The 26,782-nt window shown below is 44.3% G+C and overlaps 1 protein-coding gene across 6 annotated transcripts in view; it reads left to right on the plus strand.

Annotated features, from left to right (window-relative positions):
• LOC139411604 (ubiquitin carboxyl-terminal hydrolase CYLD-like) overlaps positions 1–26,204 on the plus strand; it is a 47,490-nt gene extending 21,286 nt beyond the window's left edge. For 2 of the 6 annotated variants that reach the window (XM_071158168.1, XM_071158169.1), the window contains exons 7-19: positions 6,312–6,410; positions 6,927–7,043; positions 8,512–8,915; positions 9,179–9,344; positions 9,508–9,649; positions 9,805–9,927; positions 10,100–10,191; positions 10,301–10,367; positions 10,545–10,677; positions 15,129–15,237; positions 15,394–15,512; positions 16,203–16,419; positions 16,692–19,308. In XM_071158168.1, the coding sequence (XP_071014269.1) occupies positions 6,312–6,410; positions 6,927–7,043; positions 8,512–8,915; positions 9,179–9,344; positions 9,508–9,649; positions 9,805–9,927; positions 10,100–10,191; positions 10,301–10,367; positions 10,545–10,677; positions 15,129–15,237; positions 15,394–15,512; positions 16,203–16,419; positions 16,692–16,876 (1,973 nt within the window). In that variant the 3' untranslated portion in view covers positions 16,877–19,308. Of the gene's footprint in view, positions 1–6,311; positions 6,411–6,926; positions 7,044–8,511; positions 8,916–9,178; positions 9,345–9,507; positions 9,650–9,804; positions 9,928–10,099; positions 10,192–10,300; positions 10,368–10,544; positions 10,678–15,128; positions 15,238–15,393; positions 15,513–16,202; positions 16,420–16,691; positions 19,309–26,148 lie in introns of those variants that run through there. The other 4 variants (XM_071158172.1, XM_071158173.1, XM_071158171.1 and 1 more) reach the window with 3 other exon arrangements.
• The last annotated feature ends 578 nt before the right edge of the window (positions 26,205–26,782 follow it).

Genomic DNA, 26,782 nt, shown 5'->3' on the forward strand with positions numbered 1-26,782 from the left:
AACAGCTGTAGCAGCAGCAGTAGTAACAGCTGTAGCAACAGCTGTAGCAGCAGCAGTAGTAACAGCAGTAGTAGCAGCTGCGGTAGCCGCTGCGGTAGCAGCGGCGGTAGCTGCGGCGGCTGTAGCAGCAGCAGTAGTAACAGCAGTAGTAGCAGCTGCGGTAGCAGCTGCGGTAGCAGCGGCGGTAGCTGCGGCGGCGGTAGCAGCGGCGGCGGTAGCTGCGGCGGCGGTAGCAGCGGCGGCGGTAGCAGCGGCGGTAGCTGCGGCGGCGGTAGCGGCAGCGGCGGTAGCGGCGGCTGCGGCGGCGGCGGCGGCTGCGGCGGCGGCGGCGGCAGCGGCGGCAGCAGCGGCGGTGGCAGCAGCGGCGGTAGCTGCAGCGGCGGTGGTGGCAGTAACAGCAGCGGCAGCAGTAGTAACAGCAGCGGCAGTAACAGCAGCGGCAACAGCAGTAACGGCAGCAGCAGCAGTAGTAACAGCAGCAGTAGTAACAGCAGCAGTAGTAACAGCAGCAGTAGTAACAGCAGCAGCAGCAGTAGTAACAGCAGCAGCAGCAGTAGTAACAGCAGCAGTATTAGTAACAGCAGCAGCAGCAGTAGTAACAGCAGCAGCAGCAGTATTAGTAACAGCAGCAGCAGCAGTATTAGTAACAGCAGCAGCAGCAGTATTAGTAACAGCAGCAGCAGCAGTATTAGTAGCAGCAGCAGTAGTAGTAACATCAGCAGCAGCAGTAGTAGTAACATCAGCAGCAGCAGTAGTAGTAACATCAGCAGCAGCAGTAGTAGTAACATCAGCAGCAGCAGTAGTAGTAACATCAGCAGCAGCAGTAGTAGTAACATCAGCAGCAGCAGTAGTAGTAACATCAGCAGCAGCAGTAGTAGTAACATCAGCAGCAGCAGTAGTAACGGCAGCAGCAGCAGTAGTAACGGCAGCAGCAGCAGTAGTAACGGCAGCAGCAGCAGTAGTAACGGCAGCAGCAGCAGTAGTAACGGCAGCAGTAGTAACGGCAGCAGCAGTAGTAGTAGTAGCAGCAGTAGTAACAGCAGTAGTAACAGCAGCAGCAGCAGTAGTAGTAACAGCAGCAGTAGTAGTAACAGCAGCAGTAGTAGTAACAGCAGCAGTAGTAGTAACAGCAGCAGTAGTAGTAACAGCAGCAGCAGTAGTAACGGCAGCAGCAGAAGTAGTAACTGCAGTAGCAGTAACGGCAGCAGCAGTAGCAGTAACGGCAGCAGCAGTAGTAGTAACACCAGTAGTAGTAACAGCAGCAGCAGTAGTAGTAACAGCAGCAGCAGTAGTATTAACAGCAGCAGCAGTAGTAGTATTAACAGCAGCAGCAGTAGTAGTATTAACAGCAGCAGCAGTAGTAGTATTAACAGCAGCAGCAGCAGTAGTAACAGCAGCAGCAGCAGTAGTAATAGCAGCAGCAGCAGTAATAACAGCAGCAGCAGTAGTAGTAGTAACAGCAGCAGTAGTAGTAACAGCAGCAGTAGTAGTAACAGCAGCAGTAGTAGTAACAGCAGCAGTAGTAGTAACAACAGCAGTAGTAGTAACAGCAGAAGCAGCAGCAGTAGTAGTAACAGCAGCAGCAGCAGCAGCAGCAGTAGCAGTAGTAACAGGAGCAGCAGCATCAGCAGCAGCAGTAGTAGTAACAGCAGCAGCAACAGCAGCAGTAGTAGTAACAGCAGCAGTAGTAGTAACAGCAGCAGTAGTAGTAACAGCAGCAGCAGCAGCAGTAGTAGTAGTAGCAGCAGCAGTAGTAGTAGCAGCAGTAGTAGTAGTAACAGCAGCAGCAGCAGTAGTAGTAACAGCAGCAGTAGTAGTAACAGCAGCAGTAGTAGTAACAGCAGCAGTAGTAGTAACAGCAGCAGTAACAGCAGCAGTAACAGCAGCAGCAGCAGCAGTAGTAGCATCAGTAGTAATGGAAGCAGCATCAGTAGTAATGGAAGCAGCATCAGTAGTAACGGCAGCAGCATCAGTAGTAACGGCAGCAGCAGCAGTAGTAACGGCAGCAGCAGCAGCAGTAGTAACGGCAGCAGCAGCAGCAGTAGTAACGGCAGCAGCAGCAGCAGTAGTAACGGCAGCAGCAGCAGCAGTAGTAACGGCAGCAGCAGCAGCAGTAGTAACGGCAGCAGCAGCAGCAGTAGTAACGGCAGCAGCAGCAGCAGTAGTAACTGCAGCAGCAGCAGCAGTAGTAACGGCAGCAGCAGCAGTAACGGCAGCAGCAGCAGTAACGGCAGCAGCAGCAGTAACGGCAGCAGCAGCAGTAACGGCAGCAGCAGTAGTAACGGCAGCAGCAGCAGCAGCAGTAGTAACGGCAGCAGCAGCAGCAGCAGTAGTAACGGCAGCAGCAGCAGTAGTAACGGCAGCAGCAGCAGCAGCAGCAGTAACGGCAGCAGCAGTAGTAGTAACACCAGTAGTAGTAACAGCAGCAGCAGTAGTAGTAACGGCAGCAGTAGTAGTAACAGCAGCAGTAGTAGTAACAGCAGCAGTAGTAGTAACGGCAGCAGCAGTAGTAACGGCAGCAGCAGTAGTAACGGCAGCAGCAGCAGTAGTAACGGCAGCAGCAGCAGTAGTAACGGCAGCAGCAGCAGCAGTAACGGCAGCAGCAGTAGTAGTAACACCAGTAGTAGTAACAGCAGCAGCAGTAGTAGTAACAGCAGTAGTAGTAGTAACAGCAGCAGCAGTAGTAGTAGTAACAGCAGCAGTAGTAGTAGTAACAGCAGCAGTAGTTGTAGTAACAGCAGCAGCAGCAGTAGTAACAGCAGCAGCAGCAGTAGTAACAGCAGCAGCAGCAGTAGTAACAGCAGCAGCAGCAGTAACAACAGCAGCAGCAGCAGTAATAACAGCAGCAGCAGCAGCAGTAATAACAGCAGCAGCAGCAGCAGTAATAACAGCAGCAGCAGCAGTAACAGCAGCAGCAGCAGTAGTAGTAGTAACAGCAGCAGTAGTAGTAACAGCAGCAACAACAACAGTAGTAGTAACAACAACAACAAGCAGCAGTAGTAGTAACAGCAGCAGCAGCATCAGCAGCAGTAGTAGTAACTTCAGCAGTAGTAGTAACTTCAGCAGTAGTAGTAACAGCAGCAGCAGCAGTAGTAGTAGTAGTAGTAGTAGTAGCAGCAGCAGTAGTAGTAGTAGTAATAACAACAACAACAACAGTAGTAGTAGTAACAACAACAACAACAACAGTAGTAGTAACAACAACAGTAGTAATAACAACAACAGTAGTAATAACAACAACAACAGTAATAATAACAACAACAACAACAATAGTAGTAACAACAACAACAACAACAGTAGTAACAACAACAACAACAAGTAGTAACAGCAGCAATAATAGTAACAGTAACAACAACAATAACAACAACAACAACAGTAATAACAACAACAACAACAACAATAACAACAACAACAACAACAACAGTAGTAACAGCAACAACAACAACAGTAGTAACAACAACAACAACAACAGTAGTAACAACAACAGTAGTAACAGCAACAACAACAACAACAGTAGTAACAACAACAACAACAGTAGTAACAACAACAACAGCAGTAGTAACAACAACAACAACAGTAGTAACAGCTGCAGCAGTAGTAACAGCAACAACAACAACAGTAGTAACAGCAGCAGCAGTAGTAACAGCAGCAGAAGTAACAGCAGCAGCAGTCGTAACAGCATCAGCAGCAGCAGTAGTAACAGCATCAGCAGCAGCAGTAGTAGTAACAGCAGCAGCAGCAGCAGTAGTAACAGCAGCAGCAGCAGTAATAACAGCAGCAGCAGCAGCAGTAATAACAGCAGCAGCAGCAGTAACAGCAGCAGCAGCAGTAGTAGTAGTAACAGCAGCAGTAGTAGTAACAGCAGCAGCAGCAGCAGTAGTAGTAACAGCAGCAGCAGCAGCAGTAGTAGTAACAGCAGCAGCAGCATCAGCAGCAGTAGTAGTAACTTCAGCAGTAGTAGTAACAGCAGCAGTAGTAGTAACAGCAGCAGCAGCAGTAGTAGTAGTAGCAGCAGCAGTAGTAGTAGTAACAGCAGCAGCAGCAGTAGTAGTAACAGCAGCAGTAGTAGTAGCAGCAGCAGTAGTAGTAGCAGCAGTAGTAGTAACAGCAGCAGCAGCAGTAGTAGTAACAGCAGCAGCAGCAGCAGTAGTAACAGCAGCAGTAGTAACAGCAGCAGCAGCAGCAGTAGTAGTAACAGCAGCAGTAGTAGCAGCAGCAGCAGTAACAGCAGCAGTAGCAGCAGCAGCAGCAGTAGTAACAGCAGCAGTAGTAACAGCAGCAGCAGCAGCAGCAGTAGTAACAACAGCAGCAGCAGTAGTAACAACAGCAGCAGCAGTAGTAACAGCAGCAGCAGTAGTAACAGCAGCAGCAGTAGTAACAGCAGCAGCAGCAGCAGTAGTAACAGCAGCAGCAGTAGTAACAGCAGCAGTAGTAACAGCAGCAGCAGTCGTAACAGCATCAGCAGCAGCAGTAGTAACAGCATCAGCAGCAGCAGTAGTAGTAACAGCAGCAGCAGCAGCAGTAGTAACAACAGCAGCAGCAGTAGTAACAGCAGCAGCAGCAGCAGTAGTAACAGCAGCAGCAGCAGCAGTAGTAGTACCGTAGTAGCAACAGTAGCAGCAGCAACAGAGGCTCTTTTGTTTGATGGCTCTGCTTGTTTTTGAAAGTCAAGTGAGATGCTGCTCCTCTCAGCCTCTTTGTTCTAGCCATTGGTTTTATTGATTTGTTTGTGTGTGCTGTCTGACTCTGAACCCCAACAATGGTTCAGATGCTTTGACTTTCATGGTCTTCTTGGACATGGTCTTCGTGCGTGCGTGCGTGCGTGCGTGTGCGCGCGCGCATGGGTGGGTGGGGTTTGTACATTTCGTTAAACAGCTTGGAAAATTCCAGAAAATTATGTCATGGCTTTAGAAGCTTCTGATTAACTAGAAGCTTCTGCTAATTGACATAATTTGAGTCAATTAGAGGTGTACCTGTGGATGTATTTCAAGGCCTACATTCAAACTCATTGCCTCTTTGCTTGACATCATGGGTAAATCTAAAGAAATCAGACCTCCACAAGTCTGGTTTATCCTTGGGAGCAATTTCCAAACGCCTGAAGGTACCACGTTCATCTGTACAAACAATAGTACTCAAGTATAAACACCATGGGACCATGCAGCTGTCATACCGCTCAGGAAGGAGACACGTTCTGTCTCCTAAAGATGAATGTACTTTGGTGCGAAAAGTGCAAATCAATCCCAGAACAGCAGCAAAGGACCCTGTGAAGATGCTGGTGGAAACGGGTACAAAAGTATCTTTATCCACAGTAAAACGAGTCCTATATCGACATAACCTGGAAGGCCGCTCAGCAAGGAAGAAGCCACTGCTCCAAAACCGCCATAGAAAAGCCAGACTACGGTTTGCAACTGCACATAGGGACAAAGGACGTACTTTTTGGAGAATTGTACTCTCGTCTGATGAAACAAAAATATAACTGTTTGGGCATAATGACAATCATTATGTTTGGAGGAAAAAGGGGAGGCTTGCAAGCTGAAGAACACCATCCCAAACATGAAGCACAGGGGTGGCAGCATCATGTTGTGGGGGTGCTTTGCTGCAGGAGGGACTGGTGCACTTCACAAAATAGATTGCATCATGAGGTAGGACAATTGTGGCTATATTGTGGCAACATTTCAAGACATCAGTCAGGAAGTTAAATCTTGGTTGCAAATGGGTCTTCCAAATGGTCAATGACCCCAAGCATACTTCCAAAGTTGTGGCAAAATGGCTTAAGGACAAGAAAAGCCCTGACCTCAGTCTTATAGAACATTTGTGGGCAGACTTGAAAAAGTGTGTGCGAGCAAGGAGACCTACAAACCTGACTCACTTCCACCAGCTCTGTCAGGAGGAATGGGCCAAAATTCACCCAACATATTGTGGGAAGCTTGTGCAAGGCTACCTGAAATGTTTGACCCAAGTTAAACAATTTAAAAGCAATGCTACCAAATACTAATTGAGTGTATGTAAACTTCTGACCCACTGGGAATGTGATGAAAGAAATAAAAGCTGAAATCACTCTCTACTATTATTCTGACATTTCACATTCTTCAAATAAAGTTATCCTAACTGACCTACGACAGGGAATTTTTACTAGGATTAAATGTCAGGAATTGTGAAACTCAGTTTAAATGTATTTGGCTAAGGTGTATGTAAACTTCCGACGGTATATACTGTATACCTGCCAGCACCTGCAACAAGACAGACAGCTGTGCAGTGTTGAGGTATATCAGTCTTGTTCCACACTGTTGTTTTACTGGACTGTGTGTTTGCAGAATACTCCATGCAGGACCAGAGGCTGCAGAAGCACAGTTTTACCCCCAGAGGCAGCAGCAGTGACAAGTCCTCTGGCCAAAGTAAACCAAAGAGCAAAGGTACTGCTGCTGGCTTCAAGTGCATGAACTAGCTAACACTATAACACTTTAACATGGTGTTAGTGTGCCGATGGTTCTGTCATTGGGAAATAATATCAATAAGGCATGATGACTGAATTTTGGAATATTGAAGTTTTGCCAGATTCCATTTGTGTGAATGGTCAATTTGGATTCCAGAGCTGATGTGAATGGTTTGGAGTGGTGAGAGTTACTGAACCATTGTGTTCCTTGCATGGCTACTGACCTGCACAGTGTGCTGACGATCTGCCTCCGTTCCCTCTCTCTATGCCTTTCTCTCTCCCTCCTCTCCCCACCTATCCTGCTGTCATTAAATAACGCCTCATAATAATGGCTGCAATGGAGCGAATGGTATTGAAAAACATGGTTTTCATGGATTTGATACCATTCCATTTACTCCATTCCAGCCGCTATTATGAGCCGTTCTCCCCCAGCTCCACTGCAGCAAACACATACCTGCTTATTTTCTGTTTCTCTGTTGACTTGTGTTATCTCCAGGCTTAGGTCTTCAGTGTGGGAGTAGAAGCAAGTCAGAATTGTATTATACTTTAAATGGCAGCTCTGTTGACCACCCAGTCCAGGCCAAATCCAAAAGCACATGGTACATTGATGAAGGTAAAGCCCCAGCAAGATACAGTACTGAGACTCCCATCTGTCTTGATAGCAGATACTGTTAATGCATGGTTGTTCTACAGTATTCATTTACCAATCAGTGAACAAATAAAGAATGCGTTTGATCTTTAACTTAATTGTTGTATTGTTTAGGTAGATAACATTATTTAAAAAAGCTTGCTATCAAGACTAGGGCTGTGGTGATACCAGTATCAAGATATTTTTTCCAGTGCAAAAATAAAAACATGAAGCAGATCAAACTCTTTTGCTTCTTTTTAAAATACCTGCTGTATGTAAAATAGTGTGTTCTATAGCTTGGAAAATAAATAAATGTGACTGGATGGCACCACAATGGGGGTTGTTTTCCTAAAGTTAAATCCGCTTTGTGTTTTGTTTCCTTGAGACTATGCTAACGAGTATCGCGATACTGGAATTGTCCCGGCCCTGATGAAGACCCTTCACTGAGAGTCCTCCATCTATTCATTCCCATTAACTGTGAGATCCACCTGCATGGTGCAATTGCGGTGTCATGGTCTTCCTCAAATCACAAAGGCTTTTAATAATGCTTTAACATTTATTGCATTTATTCACACTCAGAATAATTAAATTAGGTAAAATACTCTACTTTATTCTTGATGGTTTCCTGTAAGCATTAGTGAAAGCCTTCAGTACTTGGTTTAAGTGAGGACGTGGATATGTTTCATAGGAGATGGTGTGGGGTAGTTTAGGTAGGTAGCCTACATGCGGTCAAATATAGTTTTCCTTACAGCGTGGTGGTGATGAATGGATAATTACACAAGTGAAACCAAGGGATTGAAAATGATTGAGTCATGTAAAGCCTGTGTGTAAAGTTATGGAGCTATCAGTGGACTCTAGGGTGAGGAAGACCCAGTGGAGATGACTCCTCTATGTCGCAGGAATGAGAGAAATCCTGTCACAGCTGTTTCTTCTGTTCTGTTTCATCACCTCTGTTTTGTTTTTCATCACTGCCTTCTTTACCCATATGTTCAGGTCCATCATATTCATATTTGATGGTGTATTGTACTTTCCATTGGTGACGTGATGATCTTATGACTCACCCATCTCTTCTGGATTATTCTGTGGCTGTCTCCATGTGGAGGCATTTAGATTTTCCCAACACACTCTCACAGTGACACAAATATTAACATTTTTCAACTCCCATGGGAGGTAAATTAAAAAGTCCTTGTGTCACACAAGATACATTTTGTGGTTCTGTTTACAGTGAATGTAAAAATGTGTATCCACTTTATAGTGAAAGTGTTTATAAGCCAAGGTTACATTTGGTTTGCTAATGCTGATATGAAGCTGTGACACCACCTGCACACTCCCTATTCACAACGTTGGCAAAAAAAGCCTAATTAATATCTGATGAGTCCACAATGCTAGAAGCTCTCTGTCAGTGTAATATCTGCTGCAGTGAAAATTGATTGTCTGTTGTTTTCCTCTGCAGTAGGGGAGGACCCTGCCAAGTCCCTCACAGACACGCCCCCTGACTTCAATGAAACCACACCTCCTACCAGGGCCCCGCCCTCTGCTTCCTTGTCCAATGACAACAAGTTCCACTCCCTGCCCTTCAGCCTGAGCCGTAAGATGGGGCCCAATGGCAGCATGAGCCATGGACCCCTCTCCCTCTCCGTGCAGTCAGTGATGGGAGAGCAGATGCCAGAGCCCCCATCGTCCAGCCCTCCCTCCCCGAGGCCCCCCTCACCCCCCAGCTCTCGCGGGGGTGGCGGAGTACCTGGTCTGGAGGTGGGGTCCCTAGTGGAGGTGAAGGAGAACCCGCCCCTGTGTGGGGTCATCCGCTGGGTGGGGCAGCCCCCGGGACTACCAGAGCCACTGGCTGGCCTGGAGCTGGTGAGAGATCATTACACTGACTGGAAGGATTGTCTCTTTGTCGCCTCTGAGACCTGGCTGTTTTGTCTTATGTTTTTCCCAATAACATTGTCACAGCAAGTGAACTAAGAATTTCAGGAAAACTTCAGAGAAACCAACATTTGGTTAATTGAATGGTAGAATCATCCAAATCCAGTATCATTACTAGCTATATGTTTGGTGTAATAGCATACAGGTAACTGCACTCAACATCATGATGGCCTTGTCTGGTTCTGCTCTCTTAGGAGGAAGAGTGTGTTGGCTGTACAGACGGCACCTTTCAAGGTACCCGCTACTTCAGCTGCGCGCCCAAGAAGGCCCTGTTTGTGAAGCTGAAATGCTGCCGGCCCGACTCCCGTTTCCCCTCCCTACACCACTCCTCCAACCCCATAGAGAGATGCAACTCTATCGGTGAGTCACTGGTGTCACCTGTCAGTCCTGCGCTGAATTACAAATTGACCCCTAGGTACTCCCTAGGATTGGAGGGGTAAAGGCTATACAGGGACATTTCCACCCAGCTAAGCAGTCCTGCCCAGGATTGTCAACTTAAACTTCAATGTTTGTGTCTGTCCAGCTTTCGGGGGTTATCTGAGTGAGGTGGTGCATGAGAACACTCCTCCACGCACTGAGAATGACGGTTTAGACATCATGGTGGGCAAGAAGAAAGGTATCCAGGGACACTACAACTCCTGCTACCTGGACTCCACACTCTTCTGGTGAGGACATAGAAAAGAGATCTGAGTTTTCACTTCTTCCTTGCGTGCATTATTTTAGAGTTCTTAACCTCATTCCTATGTCACTGTAGTGAGTTTTTTTTTTAGTCTCTCAACAGGGAGTCATGTTTATTCTTTCCCTCTTTTCCCATCTTTAGTCTGTTTTCCTTCAGCTCAGTCCTGGACACAGTTCTGCTGAGGCCGAGGTCCAAGACTGACGTAGAGTATTACCGAGAGACACAGGAGCTGCTACGCACAGAGATAGTCAACCCCCTGCGCATGTAAGTAGGAAACTACTCATTGTGTTTTGTTCAGACACATTCATTCAGTATAATGTCATGTGGCAAACCAATGCTTAACATGTAATTTCTAAGCACTTTCATTAGTTTTCTAAACACAGCCAAATATCATAACTGTGAGATCCTCTGATTCTATTTTTATTTGTCTTGGTAGACATGGCTATGTGTGTGCCACTAAAGTGATGAAGCTCAGAAGGATACTGGAGAAGGTAGAAGCTGCCTCAGGGTTCACATCTGAAGAAAAAGGTGTCTAATGCCTTTATCAAAATATTAAAGATTTGGGGTTTTGTTATTAATGTCATAAACTTATTCTAAATGTTTTAAACTTGTTATTAACTTAATGGTCACCTCACAGATCCTGAGGAGTTCCTCAATATTCTGTTCCATCACATATTGAGGGTGGACCCCTTACTCAAGCTGAGGTCAGTCTACATTAAACGTACTCCTAAACATATCCTCTTGTTATTGCTTATCTAAACTATTTCTGCTAATAGTATACACATTTTAATAATATTTAGACATGCGTCTAAGATGAGCTCAAATTAGAATGATTTCCAATGTATTACACATGATATCCTGTTTGTGTCTGTCGTGTCTAGGTCGGCAGGTCAGAAGGTTCAGGACTGCTACTTCTACCAGATCTTCATGGATAAGAAGGACAAAGTGGGCGTGCCAACCAGCCAGCAGCTTATAGAGTGGTCCTTCATCAACAGTGACCTCAAGTTTGCTGAGGTGACCTGTCTGTATGTCTGGCTGGCTGGCTGTCTGTCAGTGGTTGGGTTGCTCAGAGGTGAATGATTTGCTGATTGCAATCAAGAAGCAATTCACTCTAGGAGCATGAAGGGAGAGTCAACTTGACTATCAATTCTAATGATTAGTTAATCAATGACAGGCTAAGCTACTATGGGAAATTGGCAGGATCAGTAGTTTGTAGAACACACATACAGTTCTCTTTTGTGGAATTTTAGTGGGATTTTGTTTATGTAATGGCTGTTCCTCAGTAAGGTAAGATGGTGCTGACAGATATGGCAGCTCTGCTTCTAGGTCCAAAGCAACTTTGCAGTTTTTTGTTTTTTTGTGTGTTATTTCTTACATTATTAGCCCAACATTTTGGGGGTGTTATTACATACAGCCGTAAGAACTTTTGGATATCAGAGCGGTGGTAACTCGCCAGAATTACAACCAGGAATACGACTTTCTCGAATTGGATCCTTTGTTCGTACCCTCCAAGGTAATTTAACTTATTCCAGAGCCTGCTCCAAAACACCGCCAGCGGAGAAGAGGTATTTAGAGTGGAATTCTAGTCCGACTCAGGAGGCGTGCACACCATCCACCGCTTATATTACTCGCTAATGTTCAGTCTCTGGACAATAAAGTAGACGAGCTCAGAGCGAGGATCTCCTTCCAGAGAGACATCAGGGATTGTAACATACTCTGTTTCACAGAAACATGGCTATCTCGGGATATACTGAGTTCTCAATACATCGCGCAGACGGGAATAAAGAACTCTCCGGGAAGAAGAAAGGCGGGGGTGTATGTTTCATGAATAACTACTCATGGTGTGACTGTGATAACATACAGAAACTCAAGTCCTTTTGTTCACCCGACCTAAAATCCGCCACAATCAAATGCAGACTGAATTAACTCCCAAGAGAATTCTCTTCGGTTATAGTCACAGCCGTGTAAATTACATCTCAAGCCGATACCATTGTGGCTCTCAAAGAACTACACTGGACTTTATGCAAACTGGAAACCACATATCCTGAGGCTGGATTTATTGTAGCTGGGGATTTTAACAAAGCAAATTTGAGGAAAACGCTATCGAAGTTTTACCAACTGTAGTACTCGCTCTAGAAAAACATTGGACCACTGCTACTCAATTTTTCGAAATGCCTACAAGGCCCTCCACCACCCTCGCTTCGACAAATCTGAGCATGACTCCATTTTGTTTCTCCCTTCCTATAGGCAGAAACAAAGAGGAAGTGCCCTTGCTAAGGTCTATTCAACGCTGGTCTGACCAATCGGAATCCATGCTTTAAGATTGTTTTGATCACGTGGACTGGGATATGTTGCGGGTAGCCTCTGAGAATAACATTGACGAATACACGGATACGGTGACTGAGTTCATCAGGAAGTATATAGGAGGTGTTGTACCCACTGTGACTATTAAAACCTACCCAAACCAGAAACATTGGCTAGATGGCAGCATTCACGCAAAAATGAAAGCGTGAACCACCACATTTAACCATGGCAAAATGACTGAGAATATGGCCAAATACAAACAGTGTAGTACCCTCCCGTAAGGCAATCAAACAGGAAAAACGTCAGTACAGAGACAAAGTGGAGTCGCAATTCAACGGCTCAGACACGAGATGTATGTGGCAGGGTCTACAGACAATCACGGACTACAAAGGGAACACAGTCTTGCTTGAAGATGTCCACCATTGTTTCTGTACCCAAGAAAGCAAAGGTAACTGAACTAAATGACTATCGCCCTGTACTTCTGTCATCATGAAGTACTTTGAGAGACTAGTCAAGGATCATATCACCTCTACCTTACCTGACACCCTAGACCCACTTCAATTTGCTTACCGCCCCAATAGATCCACAGACAATGCAATCGCCATCCAACTGCACACTGCCCTATCCCATCTGGAAAAGAGGAATACCTATGTAATCATCATTAAGCTCGGGGCCCTGGGTCTCAACCCCGCCCTGTGCAACTGCGTCCTGGACTTCCTGATGGGCTGCCCCCAGGTGGTGAAGGTAGGAAACAACACCTCTACTTTGCTGATCCTCAACACCGGGGCCCCACAAGAGTGCGTGCTCAGCCCCTTGCTGTACTCCCTGTTCATCCATGACTGCGTGGCCACGCATGCTTCCAACTCAATCATCAAGTTTGCAGACGACACAACTGTAGTAGGCCTGATTACCATCAATGACGAGACAGCCTACAGGGAGGAGGTAAGGGTCCTGGGAGAGTGGTGCCTGGAAAGTAAATTCTGACTCAACGTCAACAAAACAAAAGTGCTGATTGTGGACTTCAGGAAACAGCAGAGGGAGCACGCTCCTATCCACATTGTTGGTACCTCAGTGGAGAAGGTGGAAAACTTCCCTTCGGCTTACACATCACTGAAGATCTGATATGGTCCACCCACAGACAGTGTGGTGAAAAAGGCGCAACAGCGCCTCTTCAACCTCAGGAGGCTGAAGAAATTTGGCTTGGCCCCTAAAACCCAAACAAACTTTCAGATGCACAAGAGCATCCTGTTGGGCTGTATCACCGCCTGGTACGGCAACTCTCAACGCATCACCAAGGGCAAACTACCTACCCTCCAGGACACCTACAGCCCCCGATGTCACAGGAAGGCCAAAAAGATCATCAAGGACATCAACCACCACTTCACCCCGCTATCACCCGGAAGGCGAGGTCAGTACAGGTACATTAACACTGGGACCGAGAGACTGAAAAGCAGCCAATATCTCAAGACCATCAGACTTATAAATAGACATTATTAGCTGTCTTCCACCCGGTTACGCAACCCTGCACCTTAGAGGCTCCCGGCAGGCGCAGCGGTCTAAGGCACTGCATCTCAGTGCTGAGGGGTCACTACAAACCCTGGTTCGATTCCAGGCTGTATCACAACCGGCCAGGATTAGGGCGGCGCACAATTGGTCCAGCGTCGTCCTGGTTAGGGTTTGGAAGGGGTAGGTCATCATTGTACATAATAATTTCTTCTTAACTGACTTGCCTAGTTACAGACCACTGCAAATCTACCAAGACCTGGCCGTCCCTCTAAACTTTCAGCTCATACAAGGAGAAGACTGATCAGAGATGCAGCCAAGAGGCCCATGATCACTCTGGATGAACTGCAGAGATCTACAGCTGAGGTGGGAGACTCTGTCCATAGGACAACAATCAGTCGTATATTGCACAAATCTGGCCTTTATGGAAGAGTGGCAAGAAGAAAGCCATTTCTTAAAGATATCCATAAAAAGTGTCGTTTAAAGTTTGCCACAAGCCACCTGGGAGACACACCAAACATGTGGAAGAAGGTGCTCTGGTCAGATGAAACTAAAATTGAACTTTTTGGCAACAATGCAAAACGTTATGTTTGGGGTAAAAGCAACACAGCTGAACACACCATCCCCACTGTCAAACATGGTGGTGGCAGCATCATGGTTTGGGCCTGCTTTTCTTCAGCAGGGACAGGGAAGATGGTTAAAATTGATGGGAAGATGGATGGAGCCAAATACAGGACCATTCTGGAAGAAAACCTGATGGAGTCTGCAAAAGACCTGAGACTGGGACGGAGATTTGTCTTCCAACAAGACAATGATCCAAAACATAAAGCAAAATCTACAATGGAATGGTTCAAAAATAAACATATCCAGGTGTTAGAATGGCCAAGTCAAAGTCCAGACCTGAATCCAATCGAGAATCTGTGGAAAGAACTGAAAACTGCTGTTCACAAATGCTCTCCATCCAACCTCACTGAGCTCGAGCTGTTTTGCAAGGAGGAATGGGAAAAAATGTCAGTCTCTCGATGTGCAAAACTGATAGAGACATACCCCAAGCGTATTACAGCTGTAATCGCAGCAAAAGGTGGCGCTACAAAGTATTAACTTAAGGGGGCTGAATAATTTTGCACGCCCAATTTTTCAGTTTTTGATTTGTTAAAAAAGTTTGAAATATCCAATAAATGTTGTCCCACTTGTTGTTGATTCTTCACAAAAAAATACAGTTTTATATGTTTATGTTTGAAGCCTGAAATGTGGCAAAAGGTCGCAAAGTTCAAGGGGGCCGAATACTTTCGCAAGGCACTGTAAAAGAGGCTGCTGCCCTATATACATACGGTAGACTTGGAATCACTGTCCACTTTAATGGAACACTAGTCAATTTAATAATGTTTACATACTACTTTACTCATGTCATATTTCTATACTGTATTCTATTCTACATTATTTTAGTCAATGCCACTCCGACATTGCTTGATCAAATATTTATATATTTCTTAATTTCATTATTTTACTTTTGGATTTGTGTGAATTGTTAGATACTACTGCACTGTTGGAGCTAGGAACACAAGTATTTCGCTACACCTGCAATAACATCTGCTAAATATGTGTATGTGACCAATACAATTTGATGTGGTGACTTCATGCGTGTTCTCTCTGTTCAGGCTCCTTCCTGCCTTATCATCCAAATGCCTCGCTTTGGGAAGGACTTCAAGATGTTCAACAAGATCTTCCCCTCACTAGAGTTAGACATCACAGACTTACTTGAAGACAGTGCGTAAAAAGTTATTTTATTTGAATGTGGTTGAAGTTGGATTGTCATTATTGAATGATAACTGTTTTCCATATCATAAATCTACTGTTCTCCATCGACATATGGTTGTGTGTTGGTGTGTATAGTCAACCCTCAACCTTGTGCTTCTCTCTCAGCTCCCAGGGAGTGTCGAATCTGTGGGGGTCTGGCTCTGTATGAATGCAGGGAGTGCTACGAGGACGGTGACATCACTGCCGGGAAGATAAAACAGTTCTGTGAAAAGTGCAATACACAGGTAACCGACAGAGTGCCATTTCACCAACATAGAAACTAAGGGGATCTCATCAGGGACTTGCAGTAGTTGTAAAGCAGTGTAGTTCCAGTACAATCCACTTGGGGGCGACAAGTCCTAAGGAATGCCTGAGTTTCATGTAACTTTCTAAGTTGTATTTTATACTGGGTGGTTTGAGCCCTGAATGCTGATCGGCTGATACCTGTGGTATAAGGTCTGATATACCACGACTATGACAAAACATGTATTTTTACTTCTCTAATTACGTTGGTAATCAGTTTATAATAGCAATAAGGCACCTCCTGGTTTTGTGGTATATGACCAATATACCACGACTAAAGGCTGTATCCAGGCACTTCTCGTTGCATCGTGCCCAAGAACAGCCATTAGCCGTGGTATATTGGCCATATACCATACCCCCTCGTGCCTTATTGCTTAAATAACGTATAGCTGAAGACAAAATATTTACCTTGAACTTTGAGGCACAATTTTTTTTTTTTTAAATAATGAATTGTGAAACTTGTCGTTCTTCAGTTTTATTCTTTACTCTGTAGTTGCCATCGATCTGTGAGAACTGTTATTAGACCGATTTATAACTAGAGATTAGAAATACTTACAAAATCCCCAAGAAATAGGTAAATACTTATTTCCAACCATTATGTGTATGTGTCATACGTGTATGTGTTCCCTCAGGTTCACCTCCACCCGAGGAGGAAGGCCCATCGCCACGGCAAGTTGTCCGTCCCCAAGGAACTGCAAGAGGGTGTGTGGCGGCAGGGTAGCTTCCCTCGCCAGCGGATGGAGCTGTTCGCTGTGCTCTGCATAGAGACCAGTCACTACGTAGCGTTCGTCAAGTACGGCCACCAAGACTCTGCATGGCTCTTCTTCGACAGTATGGCCGACCGCGACGGTATGGGGAGAAATCTTCTTCAGGAGTTATTGGATAACTTTTCGCTTTTTGTTGTGGGGGAAGCAGTATTTTGAATCATTTACAAAGTTATTATGAACTGTCAAGCTATTTTTGATTTTGTTCATAATTATGAATAGATATTCAGCTCAATAGTAAATATTTTGGATTAATTCACACACAGAAATGATATTACATAGCAATATAACTAGAACACTTGCCATTGCTTTAATACCACAGATCTGAGTGCTCTGTCTGTGTTTGTTGTTCCACAGGAGGGCAGAATGGCTTCAACATCCCCCAGGTGTCTCCATGTCCGGAGGTGGGGGCCTATCTGAAGATGACCCCTGAGGAGCTGCACGCCCTGGACCCCAAGAGCATCCAGGGCCAGGCCCGCCGTCTGCTGTGTGATGCCTACATGTGCATGTACCAGAGCCCCACCATGAGCCTGTACAAGTAGAGCCCCTGGGGCAGGAGACTCCCAGACAGACAGATAGACAGACGGCAGAGCTGCAGTCCAGAGCTCTCTCCCTGTGTCCCCACCTCCTCCTCAATGCCTGCCCCTGTCTCCTCAGTCTACTCTGCCCAAAGTGAAGACTATAAAAGAGAAAAGCTTATTTGCACTGTGCATTTGTTGAAGTGTTGTTGTTCTTGTTTTCCCTCTGTGGTGAACAACAAAACAAGCTGATCTTGACGTCAGTAGCTTCCCTGTGCCTCGTAGCTGAGTGGTGGGGGATGGCGGTCGATGGAGACACGAGAAGCCCGCTGAATATTATTCTCTTCCTGTGGAGAGGAAGAGGAGAGAGCGAGAGAGGGGGACGGCATGCTCGCCTCGGCTGACCAAACATGCGAAACAAAAACAAGCCATGTTAATGGAAGGACAGAGGCCACCTCATTTACCTAAAGCAGGGGGAGTCCTGCTTTTCTTAATCAGTGTAAGAGATGGGAGCGCTCCATAATTCAACTCATAGTGGAAATAATGCCATATTCAAAACCCTCAACCAACTATGTATACAGTTTAAACAGCTTGTCTTAAGACCTCCTTAGTACTATGATCTACCATCACCAACAGTATATTTGTGTCAACCGAATATAGCATTAGGCTCAACCAGAATACTTTGGGTGGCATATTTCCCTATTATACCTTGTAGATTTCATGAAAGTGTGTGTGTTCCAAATGGATATATGGTAAAGGCGGCTGGCTGTATGACAGTTCTCCATGCAGTCAGAGGACAGGTCAGGTACTCTAAAGCCTGGCAGGTGTTTTTGAATTAACAGGTTGTGGAAATATTCAACTGAAATTTTACATTTTAGATTTTTCTTTTTTGTAAGTCTCAAGGCATTGTGTCAGCAAACTAAATTATTTTATATCTAAACTTTTAACTGCACTCGAGACATAGCAAACTCCTGCTTGACATTTGTCATACTCAATACTTATCTATCTGATGAGACAAACAGTATATGCCTTTTGTGTCTTTTTCATACATTTGTGACAGTCAACTCCCCAACCATGGATCAAAATCAAGTAACTTAAAATACAGTATATACCTAATTATATTTTAATCTGAATATATTTACATTCTCGTATTTTCTTTTTTGAAGGAAATGTAAAAAATATATTAAATATAATCTTTACTCCTCCTCCCATCTCTCACCAGATATTGAAGTGAGTTCTTGTGATTCATGCTGTCCCATTAATACTACTGAATGTTACCACCAGTGGCATGCTGGGTAGTGTAGTTTAATGTTACAATGAAGGCCTGATTGGGAGGTTCAATGCTGGTTTCCAGATGATTACAACCTCCACAAAGCCCCATTGTGATTGTTTTCCCAGGGACCCTCAAAGGAGGCATTATTACTGTATGTGCTTGTTTCTGCACTGCTGAAGTTTAATGCTCGTCACAGACAGACAGGAGGACTTTCTTTACTCCACTGGAGCATGTGAGTCTCTGATATGGATATCTATGAACATTGACTTGTGCATCTATCTTTAAAGTATATAACGGATGCAAATTAATGTCAGTCCTGTTCTCGTAAATGTTAACTAAATTAAAACCCCTGTTTTGAAAAGTGTTTATTTGTGTGTTGGAGATGTTTGCCATGTGCCTGGCAGTTTGCTTTGTTTGGCGCGTCTGAGTACGAGTGAATTGGGGTACGTTTGTCATGTAGCTTGATTCAATTCTGGTGTCCGTATCCTCACCTGTCACAGAGGTGCAGGTCTCATTAGCATGGTGTCTCTGCAGGGGCTCAGCACAGCGAGGATTCTGCTCTGGTTGATGCGGTGCAGATGGGACTAACCTCCCCGTGGGCAGAGACACAGCAGCTGGACACTGGTCCGACAGGGAGCTCGAGGCCCAGACAGCACATTAACACAAGGTTCTATTTTCTTCTCTTTATCACCTCAAACTACAGTCTACTGGAAAAGGCAGAAATACTTTACATTTTTTAAACCTATCTCTGATCAATCGTTATAATAGTGAAAAGGGTATGCTTTTTTGAGTTAGTCATAACTCACTGGTCACAGACATCAATTCAATGTTTATTCCACATGGCTCAATGTTATTTTATTGAAATGGCGTGGAAACAACGTTGATTCAACCAGTGTGTGCCCAGCGGGTGCATGGCTACATTTCTAGCTTAGTGAGTGACTTGCAGTGCCTGTCTGTGTGGGCTGCAGCATTTCAAGCTCTTGAGAAAAGTCTCATCTATGTTTAAGCAGTTGTTGACAATGTGTGAGCAAGTGGGTTTATGCCTTTAGTCATAGGCTTATTACAATATGGGCCCCAGTTTAGTCCTCTTTAAAACAACAGCCAATCATCTGCTGTCCAGGAAATAAATACAAATTGGGTGCAATATTCTTAACAATAAAGAATGACATGGCAGTTTGTTTGACTACTTGTGTGACTGGCTTTTCATTGTTATTATCCCCATGGCCTATATGTTGGGATTAAGTTCCATATACCCTATGACCCAATTCCCCAGACACTTCGCAACAAATGGATAAATCAACCTGTATTATACATGCATTTCCCCCACAGGAACCCTCTTACACACCTTATACCCATTTAGTTTTTAGTCAAACTTGAAACCAGCTTAGCAAGCTGACTTCAGAAGTGCCAGATAAGTATTTGTCAACACAACAGCTGGCGCCACAATGCCCTCTTGTATCTTAATGCCACAGCATATGCCAGCCGCTCGTAGCTTGTGATAATTTAGCCGGGACTGGTACTTCAGGAGCAGATGGGCTCAAGTATTGTTATTCTCACTCCATCTCAGAGGCCCTGGGGGAGAATGCTAAATAAAATCAAAGCAGATGGACCTTGCTGGGCTGTTTATGATAAACAGCCAATGGCCCTCCAACACCGCTGGGTTGGGGCTGCTGGGAAAGGGGCAGGGTCTACCACCTAGAGTCTCCACTGGACAGGAGCAAATATTACACTGGTGGATTGGGCCTCTGGAAAGACCTCGAACTTACTTAGCCTGGAAAACACACAGAATATTGCTTTTACTACTGTGCTGTTTTAGTGAAGTGAAACAAAGCGATTTTCATTGTGGATCCAAGACTGTATTCTTCTCCAACCACTGTCTACTTATGGTACAGTCACACACAACAGAAGCCCAGACAGACACACTCAGAATCACTTTCTCCCTTTTATTTTAGTGCTGTTTGAAGTATTTTTTTTTGTCTGAATTTCCTGTTCTTTCTCACTCATAATAGTCAGGCCTGAGTTAAAATATGGGACTATTTTGTTCTTTTTTCTTATACTTTCCCAAGATTGGCTGATGTTGTTCTTGGTATTCTCACATCTACTCCATGCACGGGACCTTGAAAAAGACATGGGCGGTATGGTTTTTATTGTAAACAGCCTCCCATCACATCAGGTAGTGATTCTGCTGCCTGTCTACTATACATAGGACTGCAGAATGGTTGGTTCACACTCAGCATTGCACTTGAAATCCAGTCTCATTCCCATGGGAAAGACAGCCAGTAAACAGAAATCCTATCAGAGCCTGGAGAGAGAAGGTAAATGTAAAAGCCCATTCAGACAACAGGAAAACAGTGATTTCCGACACTAAAGATGAAAAGGGAGCTGAGAGAGAACAATTTCAAGCCAATCAGTCCTAACTCAATATACCACTTAGGTGCTGTTTTAACTCTATTGTGATAAGGGGTTTTATTTAGTGGCTTTAAAGGTCACAGTCTGATGAAGTCAAAGCAGTGCAATCAAACTAATGTTTAGAACTGAAACTATTAACTCTGCAGTTCTTCAATCACTTTGAGACCTTTTAAATATCTGTGTTGTAAGATAGTTTCCATTAATTCGCAATCCTGTTCAAATGGCCAGCTGCAGAAGCAGTTATTTTTCATACTTAAATTAAATTACATGATTTTGACAGAGAAACTACTCAAATCAAATGTATTTATATAGCCCTTCTTACATCAGCTGATGTCTCAAAGTGCTGTACAGAAACCCAGCCTAAAACCCCAAACAGCAAGCAATGCAGGTGTAGAAGCACGGTGGCTAGGAAATCCTCCCTTTCTAGGAAAAACTTCCTAGAAAGGCCAAAACCTAGAGGGATATCTTCAACCACCAACTTACCATCCTGAGACAAGGCCGAGTATAGCCCACAAAGATCTCCGCCACGGCACAACCCAAGGAGGGGGCGCCAACCCAGACAGGAAGACCACATCAGTGACTCAACCCACTCAAGTGGCGCACCCCTCCTAGGGACGGCATGGTAGAGCACCAGTAAGCCAGTGACTCAGCCCCTGTAATAGGGTTAGAGGCAGAGAATCCCAGTAGAGAGAGGGGAACCAGCCAGGCAGAGACAGCAAGGGCGGTTCGTTGCTCCGGTGCCTTTCCATTCACCTTCACACTCCTGGGCCAGACTACACTCAATCATAGGACCTACTGAAGAGATGAGTCTTCAATAAAGACTTAAAGGTTGAGACCAAGTCTGCGTCTGTCACATGGGTAGGCAGACCATTCCATAAAAATGGAGCTCTATTGAAGAAAGCCCTGCCTCCAGCTGTTTGCTTAGAAATTTGAGGGACAAGTAGGAGGCCTACGTCTTGTGACCGTATTGTACATGTAGGTGTGTACGGCAAGACCAAATTGAATAGATAGGTAGGAGCAAGCCCATGTAACGCTTTGTAGGTTAGCAATAAAACCTTGAAATCAGTCCTTGCCTTAACAGGAAGACCGCGTAGCGTAGGGAGGCTAGCACTGGAGTAATATGATCAAATTGTTTGGTTCTAGTCAGGATTCTAGCAGCCGTATTTAGCACTAACTGAAGTTTATTTAGTGCCTTATCCTGGTAGCCGTAAGGTAGAACATTGCAGTAGTCTAACCTAGAAGTAACAAAAGCATGGATTCATTTTTCTGCATAATTTTTGGACAGACAATTTCTGATTTTTGCAATGTTACGTAGATGGAAAAAAGCTGTCCTTGAAACAGTCTTGATATGTTTCGTCAAAAGAGAGATCAGGGTCCAGAGTAATGCTGAGAACCTTCACAGTTTTATTTGAGATGACTGTACAACCATCAAGATTAATTGTCAGATTGAACAGAAGATCTCTTTGTTTCTTGGAACCAAGAACAAGCATCTCTGTTTTGTCCGAGTTTAAAAGTAGAAAGTTTGCCCCCATCCACTTCCTTATGTTTGAAACACAGGCTTCCAGCAAGAGCAATTTTGGGGCCCCAACTCTAAACTATATTCTAATTCAAATACTATTCTCTGACAAAATGAGTTTGTAATCATACCTCAACATTTTGATGTAGGAATGATGCATGCCTCTTGTAATGGAAAACATTGTTCAATTTGATGCAACATGAGGGTCAAGTTCTACACCTCCCTTCTGCTCTCTACAGATGAACCAGTTCACTTGCTTACGTATGTATCTCTTCACACTTGTGTTGCTTACACATCTCCCCCCTCTGAAATGATGTTCAGTAGGAGGATGCTAGTGACGGATGAATAATGAATTGCCTCTAAAGCAACCGTTGCCAGATGTTGTTCCTCCTAACAGCCAGGTGTGGGCAAATTGCATATGCAGGATGTGCGTAAAATATTTTAAGTCGTATCTTTCACTTAAGGTGTGAAGTGTTTTTATTGCCCATCACTGCTCTGTAGTGTGTGTGTGTGTGTGTGTGTGTGTGTGTGTGTGTGTGTGTGTGTGTGTGTGGAGAAGGGGGGGGCAGGCTAGGCCGATGGCCCCCTCTGGGGGTCTGTATGGTGCTGGGCCGGTGGCCCCCCACCAGGGTCTGTATGGCGCTGGGCCGGTGGCCCCCTCTGGGGATCTGTATGGCGTCTGTAATGAAAAGGGGGCTGGGAGTGACAGCAAGACGTGGCAGCAATGGCAGTGGGATGGGACTGGTGGTGTCTGTGTGTGTGCATGTGTGTAGGCCCCCACACATGTGTACTGCCTATTCCCCTCCTGCTGCTACCTTTAACACTGCATTGTTTACAGGTGCTGACTGGATTGGCACGCAAGCTGCTTTCCAGATTAGAGAGTGAGTGTTTCAAGTTGTAATGTCACATGCTCAAGTACAGTGAAAGGCCTTTCTTCCAAGCTCTGACTACATCAGGATGTAGAGTCAGTGTAAAAGTATGCATATTATGTGTGTGTGTGTGAGCAAATGATGGGAGTGAGTGTTTGTATGTGTGTGGGAGTATCAGTGAGTGTTTGTATGTGTGTTGGAGTATCAGTGTGCGTAGAGAGAGCGCAAAAATAAGAATAAAATACAAAGGGCAACTCAGATAGTCCTTATACCCACACCATTAACCTCTCTGCGCACAGAACCCGTTAGCGGGATGAAATTCGACAACATACGGTGATCGCTACATAAATAGTCATATTAAACATTCATGAAGATACAAGTGTCTCACATGTATCGAAAGCCTAGAATCTTGCTAATCCAACTGCGTTGTCAGATTTTAAAAAGGATTTACTACGAAAGAATACGATGTGATAATCTGAGGATACAGCCCCATAAAAAAACAACTATTTCAACCAGCACAGGCGTAACAAAATCACAAACTGCAATAAAATAAATTATTTACCTTTGACGATTTTCCTCTGATTGCAATCCCAATGTACATTGTTACACAATGAATGGTCTTTTGTTTGCTAAAATCCATTTTTATAGCCTAACACGAAACATTTTGTGAACCGCTTGTGTCGTGAATTCCGTCTCATTCCATTTTCGACGACACATTCGATGTAAATACACACACAAAACGTGACTTTTCCAGTCATGTTTGGTTTCATTGCAATCAACTGGTTTGTTTGTAACACAACCAAACCTGATGGGTCATTTCGCGGGACGTATTGACTGAAAGAAACCGATTTGAAGACAACAAGTAATGACATCATTGTGCACCAATGATTTGCCCGCTGTTTCGTTGATTGACTGTATTTTAACCCAATGACCACTGATCGTCTTGAAATCTAGCTGGGTAGATAGCCAATGAGCTGAGGTAAACGGCAATATGTAATGTTTATGTATTGGAAGACCAACCCATGTAGTAAACTCCGACGTAAAGAGGTTCACTCGCCATAGATGATTCATACTGGAAGGAGCCACGCATGTTGCGCACAGCATTGTTTTGGTAAAGCGCATATTCAGCTGTTTATATATCAATCAGTGTGGTGACTAAGTCAGGGAAAGCTAAATCTAAGTCTAGATATACAGATGTACACACAATTTTAGAAGAAATTGATCAAGGACGATTCATTTAGCGATTCCCAAATGGAGGAATATTTTTTGAACGGAGAGGGCATCGTTTTGGACTGGTAAGTTCTTCTCATGCTAATGCCGTTGTTTGAAATTAATAATGTAAAATATTATCTGTGAAATGAAATAGCCTATTTGAGGCTGTTGATGGGAGGGCAGGCCCACAACAATGGCCAAAGTGAAATGGAGACAGTAGACACAGTCTGTTGTAATATAATAAAGACAGTAGATCTAGCTGGTCTGTCATAATATAAATGAGACAGTAGATATAGCAGGTCTATAATAATATATTCAACCTTATGTTCCCTGTACTCTATATATATATCTGTTTATTATACCTGTTGATACAGGGCTCATACAGTGGGGCAAAAAAGTATTTAGTCAGCCACCAATTGTGCAAGTTCTCCCAATGAAAAAGATCAGAGAGGCCTGTATTTTCATCATAGGTACACTTCAACTATGACAGACAAAATGAAGAAAAAAAATCCAGAAAATCACATTGTAGGATTTTTAATGAATTTATTTGCAAATGATGGTGGAAAATAAGTATTTGGTCACCTACAAACAAGCAAGATTTCTGGCTCTCACAGACCTGTAACTTCTTCTTTAAGAGGCTCCTCTGTCCTCCACTCGTTACCTGTATTAATGGCACCTGTTTGAACTTGTTATCAGTAGAAAAGACACCTGTCCACAACCTCAAACAGTCACACTCCAAACTCCACTATGGCCAAGACCAAAGAGCTGTCAAAGGACACCAGAAACAAAATTGTAGACCTGCACCAGGCTGGGAAGACTGAATCTGCAATAGGTAAGCAGCTTGGTTTGAAGAAATCAACTGTGGGAGCAATTATTAGGAAATGGAAGACATACAAGACCACTGATAATCTCCCTCGATCTAGGGCTCCACGCAAGATCTCACCCCGTGGGGTCAAAATGATCACAAGAACGGTGAGCAAAAATCCCAGAACCACACGGGGGGACCTAGTGAATGACCTGCAGAGAGCTGGGACCAAAGTAACAAAGCCTGCCATAAGTAACACACTACGCCGCCAGGGACTCAAATCCTGCAGTGCCAGATGTGTCCCCCTGCTTAAGCTAGTACATGTCCAGGCCCATCTGAAGTTTGCTAGAGAGCATTTGGATGATCCAGAAGAAGATTGGGAGAATGTCATATGGTCAGATGAAACCAAAATAGAACTTTTTGGTAAAAACTCAACTCGTCGTGTTTGGAGGACAAAGAATGCTGTTGCATCCAAAGAACACCATACCTACTGTGAAGCATGGGGGTGGAAACATCATGCTTTGGGGCTGTTTTTCCGCAAAGGGACCAGGACGACTGATCCGTGTATAAGACAGAATGAATGGGGCCATGTATCACGAGATTTTGAGTGAAAACCTTCCATCAGCAAGGGCATTGAAGATGAAACGTGGCTGGGTCTTTCAGCATGACAATGATCCCAAACACACCGCCCGGGCAACGAAGGAGTGGCATCGTAAGAAGCATTTCAAGGTCCTGGAGTGGCCTAGCCAGTCTCCAGATCTCAACCCCATAGAAAATCTTTGGAGGGAGTTGAAAGTCCGTGTTGCCCAGCAACAGCCCCAAAACATCACTGCTCTAGAGGAGATCTGCATGGAGGAATGGGCCAAAATACCAGCAACAGTGTGTGAAAACCTTGTGAAGACTTACAGAAAACATTTGACCTCTGTCATTGCCAACAAAGGGTATATAACAAAGTATTGATAAACTTTTGTTATTGACCAAATACTTATTTTCCACCATAATTTGCAAATAAATTCATTAAAAATCCTACAATGTGATTTTCTGGATTTTTTTTTCTCATTTTGTCTGTCATAGTTGAAGTTTACCTATGATGACAATTACAGGCCTCTCTCATTTTTTTAAGTGGTAGAACTTGCACAATTGGTGGCTGACTAAATACTTTTTTGCCCCACTGTATGTGAAACTATTCTAACTGAACATTTTCTTTCACAGTGACACTGACTCCGAATGGGAGCCCCCAGTGCCAAGGTGTCCATCCCCCTCTGAAGCTGGTTCATCCAGCTCCTGCCACAAGTGGTGTTCATCTTGCCCAAATGTATTTCTGCAGGCATGGATGTGCTATGGCACCTGGCATCAGCAGCACAATATTGTGTAGGGGACTGAGGGTCTTCCAAATATGGAAAGTGTTATTTTGTAAATGTATATATATTTTTGTTCATGTTTTTTCTCCATTACATTTTTTTTTGTCAGGGGTGGTGTTAGAATACCATTTTGGTATTTTGTATATAGTTATTCCATTCAAAATGTATAACTTCACCAATTTGGCCACTTGGGTACATTTGGGCTACTTGTGTGGGACACCTGGGTGACTTCATGATACATGTCATGTAGCACACTCATTTTGGAAGTTATCATTCTGAAACTTTGCCCAAGTACTGTTGCCCTCATCATCCTATCTGAATGTTTGTTTTATCTTGTTCATTTTAAAGATGATGATACAGCAATAAAAATAACAAACGTATGTTGACTGTATTTGGTTCTGTGCCTGAGCTACAGGCAGTTAGATTTGGGTATGTCTTCAGGCAGACATTGAAAAAAGTAGGGGGTAGCTCTAAGAGGTTAGTGT

The sequence above is a fragment of the Oncorhynchus clarkii genome, chromosome 6, assembly GCF_045791955.1.
Source record: "Oncorhynchus clarkii lewisi isolate Uvic-CL-2024 chromosome 6, UVic_Ocla_1.0, whole genome shotgun sequence".
Lineage (NCBI taxonomy): Eukaryota > Metazoa > Chordata > Actinopteri > Salmoniformes > Salmonidae > Oncorhynchus > Oncorhynchus clarkii.